The sequence below is a fragment of the Peromyscus leucopus genome, chromosome 8b, assembly GCF_004664715.2.
Source record: "Peromyscus leucopus breed LL Stock chromosome 8b, UCI_PerLeu_2.1, whole genome shotgun sequence".
Lineage (NCBI taxonomy): Eukaryota > Metazoa > Chordata > Mammalia > Rodentia > Cricetidae > Peromyscus > Peromyscus leucopus.
In genome coordinates this window covers 8,849,355-8,877,225 of record NC_051086.1, presented here as the reverse complement: position 1 = coordinate 8,877,225, position 27,871 = coordinate 8,849,355, and the positions used below count along the sequence as shown (strand labels likewise).

The 27,871-nt window shown below is 48.4% G+C and overlaps 2 protein-coding genes across 5 annotated transcripts in view; one reads left to right on the top strand and one right to left on the bottom strand.

Annotated features, from left to right (window-relative positions):
- Positions 1-27,871, top strand: part of Ift140 (intraflagellar transport 140) — an 88,139-nt gene that overhangs the window by 43,589 nt on the left and 16,679 nt on the right. The gene's annotated exons all lie outside the window — the stretch shown is intronic.
- On the bottom strand, positions 125-27,132 carry Tmem204 (transmembrane protein 204). The gene is made up of 3 exons (XM_028854693.2): positions 26,125-27,132; positions 15,216-15,371; positions 125-908 (listed from the first exon to the last, which is right to left on the bottom strand). The coding sequence occupies exons 1-3, from the start codon at positions 26,402-26,404 to the stop codon at positions 664-666; spliced, it is 681 nt and encodes a 226-aa protein (XP_028710526.1). The 5' UTR covers positions 26,405-27,132; the 3' UTR covers positions 125-663.

Below are 27,871 nucleotides of genomic sequence, written 5' to 3'. Positions count from 1 at the left end.
CAAATCATGGGATGCCTCCTCTGGATCCTTAATAAGGTCTTTTCAGTCCTTTTTAGTGTCATCCCACAAAAGTCTCAGAAGAATGTAGAAATATGGATGGAGTTTATAAAGCACACGTTTTAGACACAGTTCAGAGGCTTGTGTTTATTTTAACTTAGACAAATAATCAGGAGTAAAACGTACACTTCTAACTTGATTCTGGCATAATACCGTTACCACCTGTTATAAGTTCTGTTTCATTCAAGGATTATCAGACCCTTCATGAAAAGCTTCCTGCATGTTCTGCTTTATAAAAGTAACCAAGGATGCCATCTTAGTAGATGCAGAATAAATTAACCCCAAATGGAGGTGGAGAGCAAGGTGCCCACACTGCCTCCTACCCTGCCTCAGCTTCTAGTCTCCACCTCTTAAACCTGCATGATGTGAAGCCACGCTGTGCTGGTCAAGGAAGACTGTGTCAGAAGTAGGCTGGCACACATGACGTATAGACACATAATGTATTCATATGTAACATAATAAATGTACATGAGTATCATACATATGTATGTATAGGTAACCCAGACTTGCCCCATACCTCTGCACAAGCAGGGCCTGGGACAGGCAATTGGTTTCTAGACTATGACGTTAAACAGTGGTTATTCATAAAGTCCCAAAAGGGTGTTCTCAGCATGGAGACTCCACGTAGTCATTATCCAAGCCACGGCGAAACCGTGCTGTGAGGGAACGGCTGATGACAATCACCCGGGGTGCCATGCAGTCCTCCCTCCGGTGAAGAATGTTCCAGATGAGCATCGCAGCCGCCAGGGTGGCCAGAAGGCAGGCACCAATGTTCAGGTAGCAAGACCAAGATAAGTTGGTGTAAGGGCCAATTCTGTAGAAGGTCACCAGTCCAATGACCAGCACAAAGCCTACAGAGAGGAGAGAATAGGTTAATAGCTTATATGTGAGCCTCCAGGAGGCAGGCTCTGCCCCTCTCCTTCAATGCTTTCCTCCTAGATGAGGGCTAAGCTGCTTTGTGTCCACCTTCTTCTCTCTTGCAGCCTTTGCACCTGGAGGTTTCAGCCAGGCTGTAACTCTGGGCAGCAGCAGGAGGAGACAGTAGAGGGTCGGTCCTGTCCTGTCAACCTCTGGATCAGGCCTGCTGTTGAGGGTCAGTACAGCTTCTACAGTCCCCACACCTGGCAGGCAGCCTTCCCAGCCCCAGACAGAACCAACCATCATTTTGTTAAATTGAGTTCAATTACCTCTGACTTTGATAAATGCTTAATTCATTTGAAGCAAAAACAGATAGTTGTTAAATCTTATCTAGAAACAGACTGGCACTTGTTGGTTTAAATCCATGCTGGGGAATTTTCATTACCCATGGCTCTGCTGTCAGAGGGAGCAGAGGTTCTCTCTCTTCTGATCCGGGTGACAGAGCCCACTCTAGCAAGCATAGCCAGGTTGGGGCCTGGCTCAGGTCTGGTTTTGATATGTTTGGTTTCCTTTTTCTTCTCAAGAGTTTCCCTCTCCCCATCGTACCTCCTCTGCTTGTGCTCTGGGGCTGTTTTTCCTTCTGAGCCTTCCCTCTTCATAACCTGACACCACATAAGGGCCAGGAGAGGTGAGTCAGGAACTGCTAGCTGGTTAACGCGGCACATGTTCAGTCAAGAGTGATACCACTGTCCTGATTACTGTTTGCTTGTTTGCTTTTGTGACTAGATCTCACTGTGTAGCCCTGGCTGGCCTTGAACTCTTGATCCGCATCCTGCTTCCTCCTCCTGAGTACTGTACCACCATGTCTGGCTCTCACTAATTCCTCTCTTAAGGGATGACAATGGCTTGATCTTGTTGGCTCCTATAATAGGAACATCTCAGTTTTCTGCCCTGACTGTCAACTAGGATGTGAGGACACGGCTGCTTGACAGAGAAGGCAGCACTGGGAAGTCTGTGGGTCTTGGTGGACAGACGCTCTGCCATGCTGCTGCCCAGAAGCTGTGGGAGCAAGAGGGAAAATGGCAGAGCAGAAACAGAGGCATGGGGAAGGGAGGAAGACACAGAGATCCCATCCCATATTGCCCCTACCACAGACCAATACCATTTCTTCTCCAGCAACACCCTCCTCCAACCATCTAGCTGGGTCTTTCTCCAGCTAGACTCTCCCATCACTTGAGTTGGTCTAGGTCAAACACTAGCCCCTCAGGTTCATCCAAATCCTTCCCAGAGCTCTGGGTAGGTAGAACTCCTGCTGCTGTCCTCTACAGCCCTGCATATTGGCATCTGTAGGTCTATTGTGACTGTTCATTCACTCACAAACCCACCACTGCTTTCCCTGGAAGACAAAATCATGAGGACCCCTTGTGCTCCCAGAGCAAAGAGCAGCATCAAGAGAGACAGAGACTGGAAGGACAGGGGGAACAGCAGCTTTGACTTTCCTAAAACGTGGTCGTTGTTATCTCATCCTCACAGGACCTTCCAGAAGTTAGGAACTGAAAGAGTTTGCTTTCCCTCATCTTGTCCTAAATGATTAAAACTCATGTCCATGTTGATTGTAGTTCTTTGTGGAACTTTTCATACATATAGGGCTATTAAAATTTGCCTTCCAAGCCAGGTGTGGTGGCTCATATCTTTAATCCCAGTACTTGGAAGATAAAGGCAGGTTGGTCTCTGAGTTCAAGGCCAGCCTAGTCTACAGAGCGAGTTTAGGGGCCAGACACACACACACACACACACACACACACACACACACACACACACACACACACACTTCATTCCATTGTACTACCTGCTTACCAGAGGCAACTTCCCTACCAGTGAAGAGTGAGGCTTCTGTTCACAGCTTCATGCTACAGACATTCATGTTAGTAGAGTAAGCAGTTGGAGCTGGCGTTCTGTCTAAGGCATATAGAAATGCTTTCAGTCTGTCTCCTCATTCTTAGGTCTTTGGACATGATTAACAGCCAAAGGAACTTTTTATGCTTGTTTCAAGACTGAGAAGAGGTTGGAATTGAGCAGCCTGGATACACAGGTTGCCAGCAGGTGTCTTCTGAAACAATAAGTAATAAACAAGGGAGGATATGAAGCCTAAGGAAACAAGACCAAAGAAAGAAAGATGCCAAGAGGGTAGGCAAGTAGGAAGAAACTTGGCCATCAGCAGGAACCAGTTGCTACCAAGTATATCTACCCTACTCTCACTTTCCCGAGTTTTCCTTTGGATCTGTGCATGCTAAGGGACATGTTTACAAATTGATTGGGCTGTAGAGGTAGCTCATGGGTAAAATGCTTGCCATATAAACGTCAGGGCCTTAATTCAGATTCCCAGAAAAAGCCAGACATGGCAGTGTGAGTCTGGAACTGTAAGAGATGGAGACAGGCAGGTTCCATGGAAGGAGAAAAGCACACACTAGCCAACAGTCTAACCAGAAGGGTGAGCTCCAGGTTCGGTGTCAATGTCTCAGATGTCTCAGTGTCTCAGCTTTAGACCCTGTCTCAGAAATAAGCTGGAGGATCCAGTGAGGTGGCTCAGTGGCAAAGGCTTTTACTGCCCAATGATCTAACCTGACAACTGGAATTCAATCCCCAGAACCCACATGAAGGTGGGAAGAGAGAACTAACTCCACACAACTTGTCCTCGGACCTCCATGCATGTGCTGTGACATGCACACTCCTACACATATTTTATACACACGCACAAAATGACATTTAAAAAAAGAGGTAGAGAGTAATAGAGGAAGAGACCCAGAGTCAACCTCTAGCTTACAGGCAAGTGCACCTGCACACATGTATGTACACACATGTATTCACTACACATATGTACAAAATTTTAAATTTTTGCTGAGTGGCCCCAGCTTTATATCCATAATATCCTTCATCAAAATGGAACAGATTAATTAATTGGCTCCCAGAGCCTCAGGGTGAACTAAAGCAGAGTCAAATACCCACACAGCCCCCTTGTTTGTCTTGGAGTTGGTCTGAATCACTGATGTGTAAGCAGAAAGGGTCTGAAGGTAATCTCTTACAGGAAATTTTCTTGCCAGGCATTGGTGGCACATGCATTTAATCCCAGCATTCAGGAGGCAGAGTTAGGTTGATCTGTGTAAGTTTGAGGCCAGCCTGGTCTACAGATAGAGTTCCAGGACAGCCAGGGCTACACAAAGAAACCCTGTCACAAAAAAAGCAAAAAACAAACAAAAAAATTTCTTGGGACTAGAGAGATGGCTCAGTGGTTAAGAGTACATACTGCTCTTGCAGAGGACCTGGGTTTGGTTTTCAGCAACCGTATTAGGTGGTTCACAAGTGCCTGAAACTCTAGCCTTAGGAGATCCAGCATTCTCTTCTGGACTCCTTGGGTACCTGCACGCATAAGTGTACAGATACACACATATACACATAATTTAAAAAATGTTTAAAAATCTTTTTAAAAGAATTAATTCTTTTTGTTTGTTTGTTTGAGACAGGGTTTCTCTGTGTAGCTCTGACTGTCCTGGGACTCGATTTGTAGACCAGGCTGTCCTCAAACTCACAGAGATCTCCCTGTTTCTGCCTCCCAAATGCTGGGATTAAAGGTGTGGGCCACCACTGCTCAGCAAAGTTCTTTTTTTAAAAAAAAAAAAAAAAAAAAAAGTAGTAGTAGTAGTATTCTCTGGAAACTTGTTTTGATTAAAATTTTTAGATGACAGTGAACCTTCTGGTAAGGACTAAGGTACATTCATGGGACTAGGGTACTTAGCAGGAAGAGAACAGCAAGTGTTGCCACATGAAGGATAGCAAGACCTGCTTTAGTCAAGGCTTTGCAAAAATAGTGTGGTGTGGCCCTGGGGCCATAGTTGCACTCCAGGGAACATTATAACATGAAACTCATGTGGTCATGAACCAAATCAGCCTCCTCTAAAGGGGCCCACTGGGACAGCCCAGCTTGAACTGCAGGTCGGCAGAGAGAAGGAATGAAAATCCCAGATGTGGTGGCCCAGGAGGAAATCATAAGAGCACAGACAGGGAGTCTCTGAACAATTCAAATACAGGCTAAGTTGCACCTCCAAAAAACGCACAGGCCATAAAACTGTCGAGAAGAGTCAGGTGTAACAGGACAACTGCAGGAGAGGGAGGGGTCGCCTGCGGGGAGGGCGTCTGCAGGGTCAGGTTGTCACACATGCACAGTCATTCCTGCTCTGACTCCTCTGTACCGGTGCGTCACAGTGAAACATGCCAACAGATTGAGGAACAACTTCAGATTCTTCAGGGACAGGCTCTTCCTCCTGCAAGGAATGCAGCAAATGAGCTGCTCCGTGGTCCACGTCCCGCAGTTGTGCTGGCAGACACTGCAGAGGACGTTGGTGTGTCTGATACCTCCTCTCACAGCCCCACTGCCGTCTTCCTAGAGCAAAGCTTGTGTCTTCCCCGCGTATAAAATGCTTCCTGGTGCCTTAGAATGTGACTCTGCACCTCAGCCTGGCAGCCCTGCCTGTTCTGCCACCAGTGCTTCCACAACTCAGCCACAGCCTAGGAGGAGGGGACTCCTCTCGGCCCACACTTCATGGTTAGGAGGGATTTAGTTTAGAGAGTTCTGGTGCTTGGTCTCCTCTTACCGCTCCTTTTCTCTCTCTCCCATGTCCCTGGTGCCAGAACTCCTCCACTCCAAGGACTGTCAGTAATTACTTGATAAGTAAATAATTTGAGGCAAATCCCAGCAAATGTGAAACAAAACAGAATTGTGTGAACCTGTGGGAAAGGAGGAATGGGAATGCCTGCCTCTGCTTTTTAGTGACCTGCCGGCAATGGCTGAGTAAAGGCCCCACTGGAACCCTGGCTGTCCTGGAACTCTGTAGACCAGGCTGGCCTTGAACACAGAGATCCACCTGCCCCTCTGCCTCCCAAGTGCTGGGATTAAAGGCGTGCGCCACTGGCTCAGCCACTTTGATCTTAAAGGATGATCAGAATTAGTCTCACATGACCAGAGCCACCCACCACCTGCTGAGTCTCCTAAAGACCATGTTAGCCATTAGCCCTGGAGTTCTCAGATGGCTAATTTGCTCTAAGATGATGAATCTACAATTCTACCAAGGGAAGAATGAGGAAGCTAAGAACTAGGTCCACCCTCCCAAAGATGGCATTTGATGGTTTCGTACCATACCGGGAGGTATGGGCATTGACACAAAGTCCTTTGACAGATAGTCAGTATAGGCAGCAGAGCAGCCTCCCAGTCCCATGGCAGTTCTCTGCAGGGCTACTCTTCCCTGGCAGCATAAGAGCTAAGCTTATGAGCTAAGCTTATACCAACTGTGAGAGGCCAGTGTCCTTCCACTGGGGCGGCATAAGATGAGGGAGAGGAAGCAGCACCTCTGCTGCCTGACATTTGCCAGCATCAGACTCACTGAACTGTTACTGTGCTCAATTGTTTTCCTTCCTTCCTTCTTCCCTTCCTTCCATCCTTCCTTCCTTTCCTTTCCTTCCCCTTCCTTTTTTTTGGGGAGTTGGGGTAGAATGTGCATACTAAGGAAGTCCCCTACCACTAAGCACAATCTGCAGCCCTTCCTTTCTTTTCTTAGCCCCAGCATAGTATGTATGTAAGCGTAAGATAGTGTTCCCATGACTAGCTATATTATTTATCATGTACACAAACCAAAGTTTCAGAGCATGTATCTGCTTCCAGAAACACCATAAAGATGAAAGAACATTTAACTGTGTTGATAAATTAATCAAAGAAATGTAACACGTGTGCATAAAAGACCTGGTATAGCCCTCTATGTCCTGAAAAAATAAGTTGGAAGATAAAAACCGTCGATCTGGGCCAGGTAGATGGCTCAGTTGGCAACATACCTGCAATGCAAGTATGAGGACCTGAGCTCAGCTGCCCTACAAAACCCATGTTTAGAAAAAGAGTAGGTTGTTTCCCTGTGGAAAAGCATAAGTATTTAATAAAGCCTCACACTGAATGCTGATGTGGTGGGATGCACTTACAATCCCAGCCCCGGGGAGGCAGAGGCAGGAGGACCTTGAGTTCCAGGCCAGCCTGGGCTCTATAGAGAGACCCCATCTCGAACAAAAGCAAAGGTTTTGCACATCACTCGTTCTGCATGAAGATGAGCCTGAGCCTCAGTTCTGTCAGGTTGACGTTGACCACATTAGAACACACACAGACAAAGGGGAAATGCAATAGTCTGTTCGTTCCCAATATGGGGGAGCCCTATAGGGAACCTCAGCACGGGGAGCTAGGTGTACTAAGGCCAGCCCAGGGACATGTGTCCTGCACATTAAATTAGATACACTGAGAGGCATAGCTATTAGCATCCTGCAGCTCCTGCAGTCGGCTGCCATCCAAGCCCTACCTGAGCCAACAGATGAGACATTACTAAGATAGGTGACACAGAGATCACCCTTTGTTCCATGTGTTGTCAATAAGAAGCAAATAAAAACATGGGAAGCAGAGATATGTAGCTCCATGAATTCACTGCGTTGCTCCATGAGCTCCTGTCCTCTGTGAGAAGGTACCTGGAGTCAGCTGGCTCAGCATATTGCACTACAGACATTATTCTGAAATAAGGCTAGCTTCTGCTTGTGGGAACCTCCTGTACTTGAGAGAGGTAAGCCTAGATGGGAGGAGATGGACCAGTAAGCTGAGGCTGGCTTTCAACTTGGAGTTCTTCTTTCATTACCCCTAAACTAAATTAGTCCCTAAAGAAGGCTCCCTTTCTCCTCGGCGTCCTTTCCCCTGAAGACTTCTCTCCCCCAGATTCTCAGTGATGTAATCAGCCTGTCCAGAAACCGACCAAAGGGAAGTGCTTCAGCAAGTGCTCTGCTCTGCACATGGGATCAGTTCCATCTCTATGAAGTCGAGTTGCCAAAGCAAACAGCCTCTTCCTGTGCAATGGCCAGCGGAGGGCGGTGTGAATTCCAGCACAGTGGAGAGCGTCCCTTTCCTCTCTTTCTTCCTTCCTGCCTTCTTCCTGGGGCCGAAGCTTCTGTCACAAGGTCTTCCTTTTGGAATGACTATCAAACATACACACAGGTGGCATCAGAGGAAAGACACTGGGGCTGACCTCTGGTGCTCCTCTGCAATTGAGTAAGCAATTGGAGTGCCTTAGGGGAGCACGGCTGGAGTCCAGCAAGCACGCTGACAAAGGGACCGCTGCAGACACACTAGGCTGGGCATGCCCAGTCTGTGCACGCAGCCAGAGAAGATGAGCGAGCCAGGCTTCGGCCTCTTCCACTACGGGTCTTGAATCCCCCATGGTACAAACACTACATGAGCTGGGCGGTGGTGGCACACGCCTCTAATCCCAGCACTTGGGAGGCAGAGGCAGGCAGATCTCTGTGAGTTCGAGGCCAGCCTGGTCTCCAAAGCGAGTTCCAGGAAAGGCACAAAGCTACACAGGGAAACCGTGTCTCGGGAAAAAAAAAAAAAAAAGAAAAACACTACATGACATGAAGCTGAGTTTGTTTTGTTTTGTGGGGTGTTTTTTTTTTGTTTGTTTTTTGTTTTTTTGGGGGGGTTTTTTTGGGTTTTTTTTTTTTTTTTTTTTTTTTTTTTGGTTTTTTTGAGACACCACCACCACCACCACCACCACACACACACACACACACACACACACACACACACACACACACACACACACCAGCGAAGCTGAGTTTTTGATCCAGATGGTTCTTTCTAGTAGGAGGATCTGAGGGATTGAGGAGCAAGGGATCGTGTTCTAAAGCTCCCAGATGAATGACTCAGCTTGTGAGGGAAGAAAGGGAAGAGAGATGAAGTGTAACTAGTATGCAGAGTGGCACTTGAGGACCAGATAAAGAACACAAAAAAGGAAATTATCCAGCCCAGGCAAAGTCTAAGCAAAAGATGCTTTGCTGTGACAAGATCTGCAGGTCTAAGAAAACCGATCTCCCACCAGCTCACAAGAGGCCATTTCAGGTAATGTTTACCACCCTCAGTAAAGACTAGCAACATCAGCCTCCTCAAGAACCCTAAACAGCCATGAGTGCATGCTTAAGTCTTGCCATTAAAAGAAACTGTACAGTTACCAGGAAAGGCTAAAGGAAACCAGCATGTATGGCATGGGAGAGGCTCTAGTAGTTAGTTTGTGGGGATGTTTTGGTTTGTTTTGGGGGGAGGTTTTTCATTTGTTTGTTTTGAGACAGAGTCTTACTATGTAGCCCTAGCTGGCCCTGAACTTGCTATATAGACAAGGCTGGCCTCTAACTTGCAGAGATCCACCTACCTCTGCCTCCCAAGTCCTGGGATTGACGGTGTGGGCCACCATGCCTCTGGCAATTTTGACCAGGTTCAAAACTGGCTGAGCCAAGAGATAAAGAACACCCCAGAGCCCGGTGTTGAAAGTGGTCTTGGTGGATGCTAACATCCATTAACTAATACGTGTGTGAAGTAAAACGCACTTTGTAAAAGGCTAAGCTGCCGAAGTCAAAGTGCAGGCAGTCAGAAATGGGCAGGTACAAGCTCACCGATTTCAGAGAACCAAAACTGTATCACACAAGACTGGGGCTTGGTGATAAGCTTCCACAAAAGGAGATGTATTCACCAAGTATGCTGGAACATGCGGGTATAAAGCACTCAGGAGGGAACACAGTATTGTGAGTTTGAAGCCAACCTAAGCCTCATAGCAAAAAGAGTCTGCCTCAAAACCCAAAGGCTGAAGTTGGGTATGGTGATGCATGCTTGTAGGAACCATGTAGAAGACAGGAGCAGGAAGAAATCCAGTTTGGAAACAATCTGCACTACATAGTGAGTTTCAGACCATCATGAGCTATATTATATGGAGAGCTTTAGGCTAGCCTGGTCCCTCAAACATGACACCATCTCAAAACACATGAAGTGGGAAAAAAAATTATTTTATCTTTTTAATAGCTGAGATTGTAACTCGGTGGTAAAGTGCTTGTCTTCCATGCACAAAGCCCTGGACTCAGTTGCCTGAACATACATACACATACATGTTGGAGAAGAGAAAGGCTTAGATTCCACCATGAAGGCCATTCTGAATAAAGTAATTAATTGTGAAATAACTTACACAACCCACATGCTCCCTAGACGCCCCTCGGCATCAGGAAGACAAATTGATGCTGTGTGCCATGTTTAGGACCATTGCCCAAAGAGATTTGGAAACGGGTTATATAAACCATAATGGTAATGGGTGAATTAAGTAAGAATTCAGACGCAAAGCATGGCCTTCAGGATTACACATTCACAGCCATTTTCTGAGGCCTTCAGTTCCCATCTCTCTGGCTCCCAAAACAAACTGTTGAACTTTCTAAGCCTGGCATTCCATAGGGAGGATGCCATAAGCCCGTGTGTGTATCAGTAGTGCCACGCTGGCATGTCTAAGGGGAAGTGATGACCTAACCAGCTTGCCCCTGTGTGTAGTGTCCTCACAGTGGCTCCTCAGACACCAAGGCTCTAATGACGGCAGAGGAATTGCACTTCACATGTGCAGCTTTATCCTATTAAACCATTGGCCCCCAAGAATCTTATCTTCAGACCCAGCTTAGTGAGGCCTGGACCACATCTTTGCGAATAGTAGAGGAATAGGCAGGAAGGCCACTCCAGAGATATGCAGAACTGACCGACTCTAGAGGGAAGGATAGCTCACCCACCCAGAGTGAGTGGCAGGAGAGCCCAGGTTCTGCACTCAAGGACACAGGGACCATACATTGGGGGTGGTGTCTCCTCAGTGTGGGTGTCACCACAGGGTTTTAGGAAAGGGTGACAGCACTGGTGACATCCTGAAGACAGTATACCTATGGAACAGAAAAGAAGGTCATGTGCCCCGCCTCGTATTCAGACGAAATAGGTGAAGGGATTCTAATGAGGAGTGGTGGTGAGCAGAGCCAGGTGTGGAACCTCTGGCCTGGAGCCTACACTCCAGCTGGGACACACCTGAAGAATTTGGGAGTCCGCAAGAGCCATGTAGCACTGAGGTGCCTCCCAGGCAGAGCTGAGAACCCACCCCGGTTCCTTTCCCTGCTCCAGGTGCCGCTTAGTGCCAGTGACGAGCCAGAGGCCACACAGGCTGACCCTTCTCAGGCCACAGGTCCTTACACATCCAGTGCTGCTTTCCCTCCTCCTATGCTACCTGGGGGGTTCCCGGCCAACCTGAGCCACAATACAAAATGAAAAAGGGCCTAGGAGTGTAGTGTGGTGGTTAAGTGCTTGCTAGCATGTGGGAAACCCTGAGTTCAATACCCAGCACCATAAGAAAAATCAACGTCACAGACCATGAAAGATGCAGCCAAAGGGAGAGGAGGAATAAAGAGCAGAGGAAGTAGAAACGGGCGCCAGAGTGGGAGCTTGAGCTCACAGAAACGTGGACTTCCATGGAGAGGCCAAAAATCAGTGCTCGACCCAACATTTGGAGCCAACTGCTCAGGCCCTGGCAGGTCCAGCTCCCCTCAGACCCTCGTGCCGGGGCCGGGAGTGCACAGTTGCCTGGGCGCTGCTGAGAGGGAGGGTTCTGTGTTCTGTGTCTTCACGGGCCGACAGTCAGCTGATCTTCTCACTAAATGAGAGGGTTCTGTGTTCTGTGTCTTCACGGGCCGACAGTCAACTGATCATCACCCTAAATGGGCCTTGGGTGGGAGACAATGGGAAACCCTTGCGTTTTTAAATCTATGCTGTGCTAGTTACCACAGAAAGCCAAACAGGGAGGAGAACGAGAGAAAAAGGAAGTGGAAGAGCAAGACAGCCCGTGTGGAGCTGCCTGATGGTAGAGGAAATACTGTCGGAGCCACGTCCCCTCCTTGTCTCCCTGAGACTTTCGTGGGCACTTCTCTATGTTGAATTCTGTCTTAAGCTCCCTGACAGACACACAGCATGCTGCTGTCACAGGGAAAAGTTTGGAATTTCAATGAGCAGACGGTTGAGGGCATGGAATAAGGGTCATGAAGCAATTTTTCCATCTTGCAGGTGAAGCAAAATTAGACTTGGAAAGTCCTTAGCAGACCGTGGAAATGCCGTTGCAGGTACTGGGTTGAATGTATAAGGGTAAACCACAGGAGACTGCTGACAATCCATGAAAGAGTAGCTTCACACAGCTCTCCCTGATGTTGCTGAGAAACAGTCCCCAGAGCTGCAGTTCTTGTAGGGGGAGGGGTGGTCCTTTTACTAGCCCAGGGTTGTGCGGAATATGGCACTGGTGCCCAGAGCTGTAGAGTGAGCAGCAAGTGAGAGCACAGGCAGACAAGGAGTCCACCCTTCGGTTTGTTGCCTCTGCTGGTTTCCAGGGTGTGCCAGCCTCCTCAGTCAGTCCCATATACTTTCCTCTTCCATTCGCATCTTCTTCCCCCTGCCCACCCACCTCACCCCAGCACTGGTCCTCTTGACAACAGGTAATAGCAGGCGTTTCCTCGTCCTGTGACAGGACATCCTGGCGCCCCACAGTCTCTCCCTGGCTTTAAAACAGACCCAAGCACAGGAAAAAACCCAGCTCTAAAATTAGCAGTGTGATAGAAGAAAGGCACATAGCTGCTCTCTGTACTGTTTGTCAATGAAACGAGTCTAAACAGGCCAAATGCATTTCCTTTTTGGGCAAAACAGACCTGTCAGGGTGATAGTCAGATGCGTAGGGACAAGGCAGCCTGGGAGGCATGAGAAGCTTCCCAAACTGGCCCAGGGGCCACCGCCCTCATTGCTCTGGCGTTTTCCGCTGGTCTCCAGCTGTTGGGGAGTTTTTGGACAGAGATGATCTAACCTCTCCAGAGGTTGGCTGGCCTCGAAATATTCAAAGTAGGGGTGTACTAACCCCAGCCCCCTTCAGGAGCCCTGATCCATCCCCTCCAAAACTGTCGAAGATAATTGAATTTCAGTTCATGGAAGTTTTCCGCACTTTGATTTCTCTTCAATGAATATTTGGAAGGAAGCAACCCTGTTTTCTCATGAAACAGATGCTTGCAGGAGGCCGTTGTCGGGCCTGCTAGCAGACCCATGCAAGTTGGGAAGACTCCAGGGAAGAGTCCCGGGATGTTTCAGGAAGAAAGGCAGCAATCGGGTTGACTACCACACTAGCAGTAGTCACTTCCACAGTCAAGAACCATTGCAGAGGGAAAAACAACAGCAACGAAAGAGCTATTGTTCTTTTTCTTTTTTTGCCACTAAGATGTCTTTTCTTTTTTTTTTTTTTCACTTGTTATTTTTTGAGTGGGGGGGGTGGTTTAGACAGAGTCTCACTATGTAACTCTGGCTGGCTTGGAACTTGCTATGTAGACCAGGTTGGTCTTGAACTCACAGAGATCTGCCTACCTGTGCCCCTAGAATGCTGGGATTAAAGACATGCATTCCTAGCAAGATATCGTTTTATTTTTTTTTTTTTTTTTTTTTTTTTTTTTTTTTGGTTTTTCGAGACAGGGTTTCTCTGTGTAGCTTTGCGCCTTTCCTGGGACTCACTTGGTAGTCCAGGCTGGCCTCGAACTCACAGAGATCCACCTGGCTCTGCCTCCCGAGTGCTGGGATTAAAGGCGTGCGCCACCAACGCCCGGCAAGATATCGTTTTAAAACTCAGCTTTTCCTGTAATGTTTTCAAAATCTTCCATTTCCTTCTTGAGAGGGTGGATTCAGATGGTGGAGGCCCTCACTTGAGTGGGAAGAGCTGTTTGTTTTGTGTGTCTGGTCAGTAGAGGGCAAAGTGAGAAACTTCTAAACATGTCCCATGTTGTACCTTCCATGGAGAGGGTGGGAAGAGGATAGGATTGACCCTCAGTCACATCTGCATGTCTCATCTCAGTGTTCCTCATATCCATTGGGAGTCACAGAAATGACCTTGTCTTGCAGCTGGGTAAGCTGCAGCTGGCTCAGTGACTGGCGCACATTCACGTAGGTAGAGCCAAGATAAAAATCCAGTTCCCGTGCCACTGAGCCCTGGGTTCTTCCAGAGCCTTCACAATCCTCCCAATCCCCCACCCCCACCCCACCCCTTCCTGCCTCTGACTGGCCACAGGGAAGTGACTTTCCCAGGACCATTCCGCCACACTATTCTTAGCGTCCAGGGTAGCAGGGTTTCCTGACTCCCACCAGGCGTTCTCCAGAACATAAATACCGGTCATCCTCATTCTGGAAACTGTTTCTCAAGAAAGATAAAGGCCCAGGATCCATTATTCCTAGAATGATTCACTTCAGACTTCCTGCCATTTCCCCTGTTAGGAGTGTACACTGGACACAGGAATGGCTGGCATTCTAGACCAAAAAGGAAAGGTCGACTGAGAGTGTCCACACCCTGCTCCTCCTGTGCACCTGTGGGCCCTCATTTCTGTCTGTAGACTGAATAGCTGACATCCTCAGTGCGCTTTAGGAGGCTTGAACTTCACCTAGCTGCTCACCATCCAAGAGCTCCAAGCCCACAGAATGGAGCAATGGAAGCCCTGGTCACTGGGAGGCGGGTCACAGTTGGACAGCTGCCGTGACTTCTACCACCAGTCTAAACCTTCCACAATTCTGTGGGTCATTTCTTGTGGTGACATCACTTTAAGAGCGTAATTTTCAGCCAGGCATGGCTGCACATGCCTTTAATCCTAGCACTTAAGAGGCAGGGGCAGGCAGATAATTAAGACCAGCCACACTACAGATACCTGTGAGTTCCAGGCCAGTCAGGGCTACATAGTAAGGCGCATACACACAGATACATAAATAACAGCAAATTTGCTCCCACATTTTCTAATCTCGCACACAGTGTCCCCCAGATCACTAGGCAGGTGGGTGGCTGATGCAGTACTGAAAGGCGCTCTGCTCTCTGATGACCCAATGTCATGCAAGGCCAGGTTATGGTCTGCATCTGTGTTACAGCTGCGATAGGAGCATGTATGCATGCATGGGTGGACATCTGTTGTCCATTCAGGCTGTGTATAACATGTTTACATGAGCTTCTCACCAGGTTGCTTCTTACATGAGCAAGGGTGTGTGCTGAGCCCAGGTCAGGCCCCAGGAAGCCTCACGTACAACAAAAACGCTGGGCCTGACTCCCACCTCTGCCCAGCATGAGCCAGCTCTTCCCCAGCTGCTTCAAATTAGCGTCTGACATCTAGAAGGGCAAATGTGGTGCAGATTCTGTAGACCAGGAAAAGCAGAGCACCTTACTTCAGTATGCTAGAACCACCTTTAGAACAGAAATAGGTTGACAAGTAAAAAGCCTGCCTGCCAGGGCCTTGGGGTACTCTCCCTCCATGATTTCAGAAAGGCCCAGCAGGTCTTCCAGCCTTACGGGGGCCACAGTGTGGCTAACCTGCCCACCCTGGGTACTTACTTGCCAGCTGGAATGCAGCGGCCATCGCCTCCTCCCAGCACTGGGACTCTGGTGACATCAGGGGTAGGCCCGTCAGCCCAAGGACGAAGGTAAGCTGGCCCACAGCCAGGGCGGCTGTGGCCACCAGGTTGCAAGCACGCATCATGTCAAACTGTACTGTGGGTCAAAAGGAGGGAAGGCAGGTGGTCAGTATGGTGAGCCACTCAGGGAAGAGCCAAGTCAGGTGGCCCTGGCCACACTCATCATCAGTGATAGCTGCTCCCTTTCTGGGCCTCTGTTGGACCTTTGAAAAAGCACTACAAACAGCGGGTATCTTCTCTGAACAGAACTTTCTGGAAGCACCGTACCTACACTGGAGTCTTCATGCTATTCTGTCCTCTTCCCAGCCATTTCAGGGCGCCCTAGCTCCACTGCGGTGGTCACATCCCACCTGGGCTGGAATGCTGCTCTGTGGTTTGAGGCTTTGTGTTGTGGTGTATGCATGTGTGTACATGTGCTGAGGGGCGGTAGACCTGCTTAGGTGTGTGCACGTGGAGACCAGAGATCAACTTCAGGTGTCTTCTCTAGTACTCTCTAACTTTCTAACTTTTTTTTTTTTTTTTGAATAGGTTCTTACTGATTCTTTTTTTTTTTTTTTTTTTTTTTTTTTTTTGGTTTTTCGAGACAGGGTTTCTCTGTGTAGCTTTGCGCCTTTCCTGGAGCTCACTTGGTAGCCAGGCTGGGCTCGAACTCACAGAGATCCGCCTGGCTCTGCCTCCCGAGTGCTAGGATTAAAGGCGTGTACCACCACCGCCCGGCTGGTTCTTACTGATTCTATATCTCATCATTTTGACTAGACTGGCTGGCCGCTGAACTCCTGGGATCCTCCTGGGATCCTTCCCATTGCTGAGGTTCCAGGCACACTCCACTCCACATAGGTTTATTGTAAGTGCCGAAGATCCAAAATCTGATCTCACACAGCAAACAGTTTACTCACTGAGCCATCTCCCCATCCCCTGGTTTGGGTCTTGATAAAATAAACGTTCCTTTTTCACTCAGATGCTGTATTATAATGGAAACTAGAAGGGAGAGCTTCTTGCTTAGGAGTGGACCCTATGGGTCTTCAGCTGCTGTCCCCAATTAGCTGTCCAGATACGCAAGAATTCAACACTGGTTTTGGTTTTGGTTTTTATGCTACTTGTTTATTTGTTTGTTTTTGAAACAGGATCTCTCTACATAGCCCTGGTTATCCTGGGAACTCACTGTGTATAGACTAGGCTAACCTCTAACTCACAGATCCCCTGCCTCTGCCTTCCAAGTGCTGGGATTAAAGATATGGGGCACCACACCCAGCTTAAAACTTAGCATTGTTACCTCTCCCTCCTATAGGCAAAAGACTTGAGCCTATAACATTAAGTGATTTTCCTGGGCCTCTCTGCAGCAAGGGACAACAGATCAGGAGCCAGACCTGGGTCTGCTGAACCCAGGCTCCCACCCAACTTGTCTCTAAGGCCCCATGTCCTTCACTCTCCCAGCAGCCAGAGTGGTGCTCCAACCCTTGTACCTGCCTCTCCCTCCTCCACTCTGTTTTGGGTTTTGGGGTGGGGGGTGTTGTTTTTGTTGTTGTTGTTGTTGTTGTTTTCAAGGCAAGGTTTCTCTGTGTAGCCCTAGCTGTTCTGGAACTTGTTCTGGATCTCTTTCAAACTCACAGAGATCCGCCTGCCTGTGCTCCTGCGTGCTGGGATTACAGGTGTGCGCCACCCTGCCTGGCTTCCCTCCCCTTCTTCGGCTCCCTGCCCCACACTCTGGTCTGAGGAGGTGGGCAAGGCAGAATGTTGTAGGTGAACTGTAGAGGGATGATGGCTTCTGGTCCAGAATTTTGCCCGCCCCCTCCAATTAAATGTCACACCAAAGCCCATACTGCAAGATGATGGCATGCCAGCCCAGCCTCTGTTCCCTTGTCTCGTGGTCTAGCATTGGCTCATGGTCTAGCAGTAGTTAGGGAGTTCTGATTCACAGACTTGTTGCAGATAAGTCAGTGCTCAGCTCAAAGCAGGCCTGGATGACTGGAGTTGCTGTTCTCCCCAAATTCGAAAGGCTGATTTTCAGAATTGGGTTACAACAAATGTTATCAGCAGACGCACAAGAACTGAACATGAAAGAGTACAGCCTCTCGAGGTCCCTGAAGAGCCTGTGCTCCACGGTTACTGTTGTATTGACTTCCTCTGTGGGCAAGGAAGATGTGGAGTTTGGCCATCTCAGGCACAGGATGGGTGGCCTCTTTTTGTGAGCTAGCAATAAGGCCCTGCTTATAGAAACCTGTAGACCCTTTGTCCCACTTCTCACAAAGCACTGAAAGGCAACCCCAGGCAGGCTGCTTCACCTCTGTGGGCTTTTAAATGGCTAGAAGGTAACTTTGAACCATTACTGCCAATATTGGTTTGACCTAAATGTTTATTGAAATGCAATATAGATTTACCAAGTAACACAAAGCTCTCAGGCTCGGTGTCTGCCTATCCTCCCATCTCATATGGGTTCTGTATCTGAGCACATAGTGAGCACTTCTGCTAGGCCTATCTATGGGTACCTCACTGTCCTTCCGCCATCCAACCCATTCCCAAAGCCCCACATCCCCAGGTTCCCCTCACTACACAGCAAAGGCAGATTCTCAAGTCTCCTGTTTCCGTGCCTCAAATGACCCAATCTAGTAGGTGACTGTGTGGACTACGGTAGAGCCTATGAGAACACATGAGCCTGGAAGTTAGAAGTCATGGGCCTCAGAAGTCTCATCCAATAGCTGGAGGCCTCTGTGCACTTCTCTGTTCTTGGAAACTGACTTTGTCCAGCAGTCAGCCTCCACACAGGTGAAAGCTAAAGTGTCATGGGCAACCCTGGATGAGAAACTGCTCATCTACATGCTGGACCAGTAAGCATGCGGGATGGTGGGAAGAACATACTTAAAACCCCGTGTTGGCAGCCAGGAGGTGAGGTTCCTTTTCCTTCAGTCCTTTCTCAAACCACTATGGCAATTCGAGAGAAGTCATCTTATCACATGAACTGAACACAGACTTGCTCTTGGGGTGCTATGACATGAGACTGCCATTCTGCCTAGGCCCCTGTTTTGTGCCACATCCCATCTTCATGCTGGAACGGGGTCTGATTCCTGCTCCTTTCAGGGTCATGTTTATATTTAGGCTGTGGAGTCACACAGCGTCATCCAGGGGTTTTGTGCCACTTCCTGCCACCAAGGGTCAGTCTGTCCTGCCCATTGTGTGTTAAGCTGCTTCCTGTACAGAGAACTCTCCTGTCATTTAGAACTCGGGGACCCCTTCTAGATCTCAGGCTTCCAACTTGCCACCTCCAGTGTGGGGGCAGCACAAGCAGATGTAAACCCAGTGAACCTCGTGTACTGGCTGCTCATATGAAGAGTTCTGTTGATGTACAAGATCTTAAGATTACTGGACAATCCAGACAGCCCATGCATCTGGTGGCCCACCAGCACGGGATGCCGCTGAGTCAACAGCAATTGCCACTGACTGTATCCTTCCTTCCAGCTGCTTCTCTCCTGCTTTACTCACAGCAAAGCAGGCAGCCTCCAGTGGGCCCTGCTTCTGGTGACTGAGAATTTATGTTCTTCAGCCCTTAGAGCAACCATCAGCCAGAACCCAGATCACCAAAGACCCTAGTGCAGCTGGGTGATGCTTCAAAGGGACGTGAGGTAGGGCCTGATGAGATTGAGCAGCGGGTGAAAGCTCTTGCCATGCATGCTTGGTGACCCGAATTTGATTCCTAGAACCTACATAAAGGTGGAGGAAGAAGACCAACTCAAAAAAGCTGGCCTCTGACCTCCAGACATGTGCCGTGGCATGCATGTGTCTGCAGGCATGCTTATAAAGTAAACCTAAAACATTAATGAAAGGACAAGAGATGAACTAGGGTCTGGCAGTTTACAACTCCTGGTAGGAAACTGTCAAGTGGGCATATCCCTCAAGGTGTAGGCACAGCTTAAAACAGGCAAGTATGATCTTGGACTCTAGAAAGATGCAGAGGGAGGAAATGTTCCTTGTGCAGAATACTGTGACTTTCTGAGGCCCAGGAGTGGTTTCAGGGCCTAATGGCTCTCACCTCCCACAGCAGACTAAGGCCGTGTAACAGAGCAGGTGGTGGCTGGGGTTCAGACCAGTAGCTACCTCTTTTGATTTGCTGGTTGCACCTCCCTCCTTTACAGCCAGCCTAATAATAACCACACACTGCAGGGTGCCCAGCCCAATTCTGTGTGCTCCTGCAGGGTGCCCTGCCCATTTGGCAGGCTGCACACTCCAGAAGGTTCCCTCTGTAATCTGGAAAAGCATTCCTGACTACTTATACCAACCTGCATTCTACACAGTGCTCTGCCAGCTGTACACTGGACTTTTGGATATTTTTGCTTTATTTTATGTGTGTGTGTGTGTGTGTCTGTGTGTGTGTGTGTGTGTATCTGTGTGTCTGTGTGTCTGTGTGTGTGTGTGTGTATACCTTTGGGGTATATGCATGTTCACACTTGTGTTGGGGCATGTGAGTGTGGGTACAATTGTATTTGTATGTACGTGTGTAAAGACCAGAGGTTGACGTGTAGTATCCCTTGATCACTTTCCAGCTTCTAGGCTGAGGTCTCTTCACTTGAACCAAGAGCACATGTAGCTCTTTAGCTTACTCCTCTGTCTCTGCGCCCTTAGCATTCAGATTACAGGTAGGCCACTGCATCCACCTGGTATCCATGGTTCAGAGCTCTGGTCTTCATGCTTTCACGGTGAGCACTTTGCCCTCTGAGCCAGCTCCCTAGCTATTGTGGAGTTATCTCTACCCTGTATGTCAGGGCTTCTTTTTAAAATGTATTGTTTTATGGATATCAGTGTCTGCCTGCATGTATATCTGTGCACCATGTGTGTGCCTAGTACCCACAAAGGCCAGAAGAGGGCATGGGACTCTCCTGGTACTGGAGTTAGAGGTGGTGTGAGTCACCATATAGTTCTGAGAATCAATCCCGGATCTTCTGGGGAAGTACCTCTCCACTCCAAACAGGGCTTCTTAAACTTCTCCCACTCACAAGCCCTGCCTTAGTTTTTGGTTTGGTTTTTTGTTGTTGTTGTTTGGTTGGTTGGTTTGGTTTGGTTTGGTATTTTTTTTTTTTGGTTTTTTGAGACAGGGTTTCTCCATGTAGCTTTGGTGCCTGTCCTGGATCTCGCTCTATAGACCAGGCTGTTCTGGAACTCACAGAGATCCACATGGCTCTGCCTCCCAAGTGCTGGGATTAAAGGTGTGTGCTACCACACGTGTCCTCACAAACCCTTTTTGCCCAAGAAATAGTTTACATATCTCAGGTATATAGGCAGATAAAATAGGAATACAAGCCAAAGATTTACTGATAATAAAATCATAAAGACATTTTAAAATAATTCTTTGATATACATATAATTTTACCATTTATTAAATATAAAAGCAAATTTGTGTAGTAGTGAGATAAATGTGATTGATAAAGAATTAAATCTTGTCTGGCATGGTAACACATGCCTTTAGTCCCAGCACTTAGAGATCAGGAGGCAGAGGCAGGCGGATCTCTGAACTCCAGGCCAGCCTGCTCTACAAAGAGGGTTCCAGGATAGCCAGGCTGTCAACACAAAGAAACCTTGTCTCGCCTAGCGATGGTGATGCACACATTTAATCCCAGTACTCAGGAGGCAGAGCCTGGCAGATCTCTGTGAGTTATGAGTTTGAGGCTAGCCTGGGCTACCAAGTGAGTTCCAGGAAAGGCTCAAAGCTACACAGAGAAACCCTGTCTCGAAAAACCGAAAAAAGAAAAAATGAAAGAAAGAAAGAAACCTTGTCTCAAAAAATAAACAAAGAATTAAATTTGCTTGAATATTTAGTATTATAGGATATAGAGCATCTTCATTTTTCAAAGTTGATACAAATTTTGATATTTATAAGCTTTATTTACATTAACTTATTTATTGGGGGTACAACAATGTGCATTTCATCAGGGTGTATAGAGATGAGAAGACAACTTTCAGGAATTGGTTCTCTCCTTCCACCATGTGGGGGTCCAAGGACCAAACTCAGGCTGTCGGGCATAGTCTAAATGCTTTTATCTACTTAGCTATCTTGAAAAGCCCATATTTTTTATTTTTAGTGTAGTTTAGTTTAGTTTTTCCAAGACAGGGTTTCTCTGTGTAGGTCTGGCTGTCCTGAAACTTACTCTGTAGATCAAGCTGGCATTGAACCCAGAGACCCACCTGCCTCTGCCTCCCAGATGCTGGGATTAAAGGTGTGAACGACCACTGCCTAGCTATTTTTCTAATTATTTACTTATTTTTATGTTATGTGCATTGTGTTTTGCCTGCATGTATGTCTGTGTGGGGGTGTCAGATCTCCTGGAAGTTACAGACAGTTGTGACCTGCCATGTGGGTGCTTCACATGAATACATGATACAAGATAGCAGAAGTATGGTTAAAGGGATTTCAGAAATTGTTAATAATTCTGTCTGAATCCAAAATCAAAATTTTTTTAATGTTTTTTTAATGAAACTCAAATCAGCAAATAAAATGTTATAAAAGAGGAAAAATAGGCAATGAGACATCTTTAATCCCAGCACCCAGGGCAGAGACAGGTGGATCTCTCTGAGTTTGAGACTTACTTTTGGTCTACATAGCAAGCTCCAGACCAGCCAAGGCTATATAGTGAAACCTTGTCTCAAAAATAAGAAAGAAAAAAATCAATTACTGTAATTCAATCCAAAGATATACCAAATGGATACATACATGCTGAGGAATGATGGTAGAAAAATATTTAAAATCTTTGCTACTCCTTGTGAAACAACTGTGTTTCTGTAAGAGCGAGAAGCTTAGTAGTGGAAACCGCCATTCATAACATACACAGGCAGCAGCTGTTGGCACTGTGGCATGAGAACACTAAGCACAAGGAAGTGCTGAGGGCACACACTGTGTGTTCAGGGCCACGGCTGGAGTGAAGTACTCAGAGCCATAGGTGAGCCCTGCCCCAGACACTCCTGATCCATTGTCCCTTTGATTCAGAATTCAACTTTTGGTTGTTGAGCATTCAGAAACTCTTACTATAGCCAGATTTTTTGTGACCACCCGCCCCCCCCCCACACACACACACATTAACTTATGCAACTCCATATGGTAACATGACGGGTGGTTTAAGGAGCTGTGACTTAATATAACCACTCAGAGACTCTGCTACTTTAAAGCATAGTAGAATTGGAGGGTGTTGAAATGTGATGCCCACAGTACAGGAACAGCACAAGCTTTTTCTTGGAGGCCAGGAAAGGAGCTGAATAATGGCAGGGCAGTTGGAAAGAGAATGACCCAAGTGGCTTGCTAAGGTGTCCGCATGACAGTGCAGTGAGGCTAGGAGACTGGCTCATGGAGCCAGGAAGAGAGCGCAGCCCGAGCTGGTCTGCTCTTCTGCCTTCCTGGCAGCTTGGGTTCCGCCATACCCCATGACTGACTCTGCACAGTCATTCACTCCCTGCCTGAATGAGATCCCCTGAATCACAGAGAGTGCTGCAGAGCCCCACCCTGCTGAGAAAGAAGCCATCCCATTGATACTGCTGACCCCCACCCAGAGGACCCACCGTCTGTTGTACTGCCTGTATGCACAGCCGGAGATGTCTCAGTGAGAACAGGGCATACACATACATATGCCAGCCCGCCTATCTAGTCAGCAGTATTGTACAAGGGTGTGTGGAGAAGCTCAGAGGCTGTCTAGGACCAGGAGTTGAGGGCTCTTCCTTGAGTAGCATGGAGGTCCAGCTGACCTATGCCAGGGTTCCACTTTGTGTTTCTTTATTCATGTGCAGCCTAAGTTCAGAAAAAGGGCTAAGGACCCCTGACCAAGAACACGGACTATGAAAAGTGAGACAGAGAAAATGAGCATGAGAAAGTGAAGCTAAACCTGGGCTCAACTAGTCAAGTAGAACCCTGGCCTCTGGCTTCCAGCTTCTCTGGGGGAAGAGAGTTCCTGATCAGTAACAAGGTCCTGGGTACCACATAACAGATGGCCAACTGGCAAAAAGTCCCCATGACCCTCTTGGGGAGGCCCCAGCATGACATGGGAAAGGCATATGGGGGCCTGAGCCTGACCTGGATGAACCGTGTTTCCATCCAGTGCTCTCAAGACATCTGGGAGCAAAGAGCCCTTAGACCAGAGTGCAGGATGTCATGGAGTGGACCACGTGTTTATTCTGCATCTCAGGCAGGTCCCTTGGATGTTTGCAGTCAAAAAGCACTGAGTGATCCCAGCTCCATGTGTTCTACAAGCAAGAACTCATGGTACAGAGCTAGCAGGAGGTAGCCCTGCCAGATGGCCTTATCAGGGATATGTAGAAATTCTAAATGGCCTGTCCTGTACTCTGACCCAGTGTCCTAGACTGCTTCTCATAATGAAATTGTGAGCAAGCCACATAGTCAGCCCTATGACAACAATTGATACGCCCATAGTACATCGGCGGATTTATGAAGTATCACTGCTCAGGTATGAAGGATGCTACCCCCGATGCCATCTGTCTAGATGGTAGAATTTGAGCAGCTGCCCCTCCCCAGGGTGTTGATTTCTAGAATCACTTGGGTAACATGGTGGGGTTTTGCGAGAGAGTCTCAAGGTTGGTCACAGGTCTGACTTTAGATGGTAGCAGGTCATCTTGCAGGCTGGGGATATAGATCCACAGGGTGGGGGCAACAGACATCATTGGCCATGTGGTTCCTATTGTCTCTGTCCACGAAGCACAGTGTGTGAGCTGACTTAGAGTGGTTGGCACTAGTGGGGAGCAAAGTTCATGGAGAGAAGATGAAAGGGAAGAGACCAGCATCATCATCTCCACATCCAAGCTCCTGGGCACAAAGCCAAACAGCCCTGTCCCCAGCCAGAGGGTTAGGGACCAGCTTCCCCTCAGGAAATGCTGACTGATGGCTGCTTTGTTCCTATTGCATTTCAGTCTCAATGTGTGTTCGACTGTGTTAGCAACCAGAATTATCCATTTAGCCTGTTTTCCAAAATTTTCATCCTGTTAATATCAAAAAGCTTCTCAGTGTCTTCCTATTGTTTGAGCAATAGTTGCTGCTCAGATTCATTGAGGATCAGCTACTTGCAAATGCCATATTAATTGCAAAAGGTGTTTGTTTTTCTCTTTTTGAGACAAGATCTCACTATGTAGCCCGGGCTAGCCTGGCTTGGTGCCTGAGTGCTATGATTATAGTCATCCACCAGAAGCCCATCTTAGGAAAGTATTTTTAAATCGTCTAGGGAGCTCATTGGGTAGATGAGAGGTTCGCATAGGTGAGAACCTCAGGAAGGCACAGGGGAAAGGGGAAATGTGGGGTGCTCGGGGCAGGAGCAGCTGGGGCTGCCATGCTGTCTGTCACACGGATGTGGGTAGGGAGGAGGTCATAGAGGCCCTGTGTGTTCTGTTGGCCTGAGGTAACAGACCTCAGAAGGAGAGTGGGAAGAACAGGGTGTCTCCGAGATGCTCCTGGGCTGCACCTGCTGGATCACAAAAGGCAGGAAAGGGGCAGTACTGGACACGTATCACAGGGACAGCATGGTCCAGGAGGGACTCGGCAAGTCTCAGAGCCTAGTGAGAAGGAGAAGGCAGGAGCCCTGGCCTATACCTGGCCCCACCCCCAGAAGACCTGGGCAAAGCCAGAGCCCATATGAGAAACTTGGTGGAACCTCAGGGTTACTAGCTTTCCTGCCTAGCCAGAATGGTCACAGAATGCAGAGGGAGAGCTCTCTCTACTGACACATCACACACAGACCCAAGTTCAGCTGTTTGGCCTCCCACAGATGCCTCGATTCTCAGAGTGCACTCATGGGCTTTGATCTTTTTCTCAGTAAAAGGCTCCCTGCCTTCGAGGCCAGCCTGGGCTACAGAATGAGTTCCAGGAAAGGCGCAAAGCTACACAGGGAAACCCTGTCTCGAAAAACCAATAATAATAATAATAATAATAATAATAATAATAATAATAATTACAAAAAGGCTCCCTGCCTGTCAAGGCCCCAAGGAAGAGGCCGACCCCCATTGTAAGCCTAGGTACCTCCACCTATGAGATGGGGATGCTGTTCCCCGGCCTGGCCTGTGAACCTGCTGTTGGTCAGGAACATGTCACTCAGGATTTCCAGAAAGTTCCTTGATCACACCTAAGTCTCCTGCTTTCTAAAGATCAGTGTCATCTTCTGACGGGGTTGTCTGACCTGTAGCCTCCATGGCCGTTTGTAATAGAGACTGGGTACCTGTAAGCCAGACCTCTTGTCAGTTTTAGGGGTTGTCATCTGGAGAGAAGTTGCATGTAAACAGACATGCCTGTTTCATGTAGCATTGTCTTATTTATGCATCCCTTTCTTCTTGTACTCTCAAACCTTAGTGCTATTTTAAGGGAGGTTCCCACTCCCAGGGTAGTATATAGACCCCAAGACAAGAGAGCTGGAGAAAGAGAAGACCACCATTGGGGTGGGGGAGGTAACACTGTGCTTTGCTACCACGTGCTTCCTCTGGTCTCCTAGACATCCCAGCCAGAGTCTCCTTCACTATCCTGAAGGCTCTGACTACCTCAGAAATAAAGACAGAACTCACCCACATGGTCTTACACTTCTTGATTCACTCCTTAATAATATTTCTTTTTAACCAAGGAACAATGGCTTGATTTGATTAGAATGCCCATCTTTCATCCTTCAACCACATATAATGGCAGAGAAAGAGCCTTCAGCCATATGAAAGAAGCCAGAGGCAGAGTCTAGGCCTATCAGGGGAGTTATGCAGCATTGCTTTTCAGGGTGGGCATGAGGCCCAGGTTCCCTGACGTCACCACTATCATGAGCACAACCTCCCCTCACCTAACCACCTGAAGGTGACAGAAAAATAAAGAGACTTACGTTTGACGGTGCCTCGAGACTCCTGGAAACCTGCTGACTCAGAGCCCCATCCCAGCACCTCGCAGTCATGTGTGTCCGCCTGCCCAGCTCGGGACCCAGGGCTTGTGCCTCCCTTACCCCTGTCCACCAGCCAGCAGGACTTCCACAGCCCCACACTTCGCTTGCGTCCATCCTCCAGCGTCTGGTACACCCAGTTGGGGGTAAAGGCTGCTGCATTGTTGAGGATGAGTGAGACAAGGGCCACCAGCACAGCTGTGGCCACAAGTTTCTGCACAGTCATATCTGACTGTGAGTACTGTCTATCTCGGAGAAAGTCCCAAGTCCCAGTCAGCCGCTGTGCATCCAGAGAAAGCCGAGATGCTGCTAGGGGTAGCTAGAGAACATCACCACTCATCCTTGGGAAGCTATGCAGCAGGTCCAGCCAGGCACATGAGGATGTCGGCAGTATAGGGAGAAGCCCATGGGACAGGTCCAAGTGAGCTGCTCACAGCCCTGCCTTATCCTCCCTCTTGAACCTGGAGCAGGGACAAGCCTGTGCTGAAGCTGGTCTCCCCAAGACCCATTCCAGGGAGAAAGCTGGGGCACCGGCCACACCAGCGAGAATCCAGAGTTGTAAGTGGGCTGTCTTCTTTGGAACAGGGGCCAGAGAGGCTGTGTCCAGGCGCCTCTTGCCTACAGCAATGGAAAACAAAGTAAGTAACTCAGGAGGCAGAGACAGCGTGAGAATCGGCTGGGTCACACTCCTTAGAACTGCCTGTGGGAGCCAGGCCGATGAGAGGAGCAGGCAGGGTTGTGGAAGCAGTGTGGGTTTGGCCACCTCTCTGCTGCCTAGCCCGTCTTGATGCCTCTGCCACAAATGGCAGGTCCTGGAAAGCAGAATGCCTGCTACAAGGAAATGTGTGTATGCGCGTGTGTGTGAGCTCCCGTTTCCCTGTCTCTCAGCAGAGAGGAAATGGTTGTTTTTGAGGCTGTTTTTGGTGAACAGGAGGGCGTAGCCAACTGCAACAAATAGCAACCCTGCCACAGAGCCAGACACTAACAGGATGTGCTTCCTGATGGGAACGGCCTGCTCCAGCCCTCCCCCTGGCTGCCCCTCCCACCTTCCTGTCCCATAGGAGTAGTCAGAAACGCCAGCCAGGACACTCATCTTACCTGTTGCTGTCAAACCTAGCCAGCTGTGCTAGGTCCGGGATCAGGATGCCAGGGACACCACAGGCAGGCAGAATCCTAAGGGACTAGGTGTCCAACCGTCCACCCATCCATTGCCCCCTGCATGATAGGCGCTATGAGTCCCCAGTGTCTACAGCAGTGGTTCTCAACCATGGCTCATGACCCCCTTGAGGTCAAACGACCCCTCACAGGGGTCACCTAAGACCATTGGAAAACACAGATATTTACATTAAGATTCATAGCAGTTAGGAAGTAGCAACAAAATAATTTTATGGTTGGGGTCACCACAACATGAGGAACTGTAGTAAAGGATCGCAGCTTTAGGAAGGTTGAGAGCCACTGATCTACAGCCTTCCCTCTCCATAGGGGTTCTACTTTTGGTTTGGAGGGGCAGGAGTTTGGTTTTTCAAGACAGGCTTTCTCTGTGTAGCCCTAGCTGTCCTGGAACTAACTCTGTAAACCAGGCTGGCCTTGAACTCACAGAGATCTACCTGCCTCTGCCCCCGAAATGCTGAGATTAAAGGTGTGCACCACCACTGCCGGGCTGGGGTTCTACCTTAGGATGGAGATACAGGTT